At 67.1% G+C, this 498-nt stretch overlaps 1 protein-coding gene across 1 annotated transcript in view; it reads left to right on the forward strand.

Annotated features, from left to right (window-relative positions):
* Positions 1-498, forward strand: part of WFIKKN2 (WAP, follistatin/kazal, immunoglobulin, kunitz and netrin domain containing 2) — a 7,681-nt gene that overhangs the window by 5,687 nt on the left and 1,496 nt on the right. The window contains exon 4 of the mRNA XM_014541142.1: positions 4-486. Coding sequence (XP_014396628.1) covers positions 4-486 — 483 coding nt within the window. The remainder of the gene's footprint in view (positions 1-3; positions 487-498) is intronic.

Here is a 498-nt window from a genome sequence, read left to right on the forward strand (position 1 = left end):
GAGTGGCTGCAGCCCCCCGACAGCGAGGACTGTGGCGAGGAGCAGACGCGCTGGCACTTTGACGCCCAGGCCAACAACTGCCTCACCTTCACCTTCGGCCACTGCCACCGCAACCGCAACCACTTCGAGACCTACGAGGCCTGCGCGCGGGCCAGCTTCTGCCGGAGCGACTTTGTCATCTTGGGCCGAGTCTCCGAGCTGACCGAGGAGCCCGACGCGGGCCGCGCCCTGGTGACCGTGGACGAGGTCCTGAAGGATGAGAAGATGGGCCTCAAGTTCCTGGGCCGGGAGCCGCTGGAGGTCACTCTGCTCCACGTGGACTGGACCTGCCCCTGCCCCAACGTGACGGTGGGCGAGACGCTGCTCATCATCATGGGGGAGGTGGAGGGCGGCATGGCCATGCTGAGGCCCGACAGCTTCGTGGGAGCGTCCAGCAGCCGGCGGGTTCGGAAGCTGCGCGAGGTCCTGCACAAGAAGACCTGCGAGGTCCTCAAGGAG

This window comes from Myotis brandtii, unplaced genomic scaffold (genome assembly GCF_000412655.1).
Source record: "Myotis brandtii unplaced genomic scaffold, ASM41265v1 scaffold265, whole genome shotgun sequence".
Classification (NCBI taxonomy): Eukaryota; Metazoa; Chordata; class Mammalia; order Chiroptera; family Vespertilionidae; genus Myotis; species Myotis brandtii.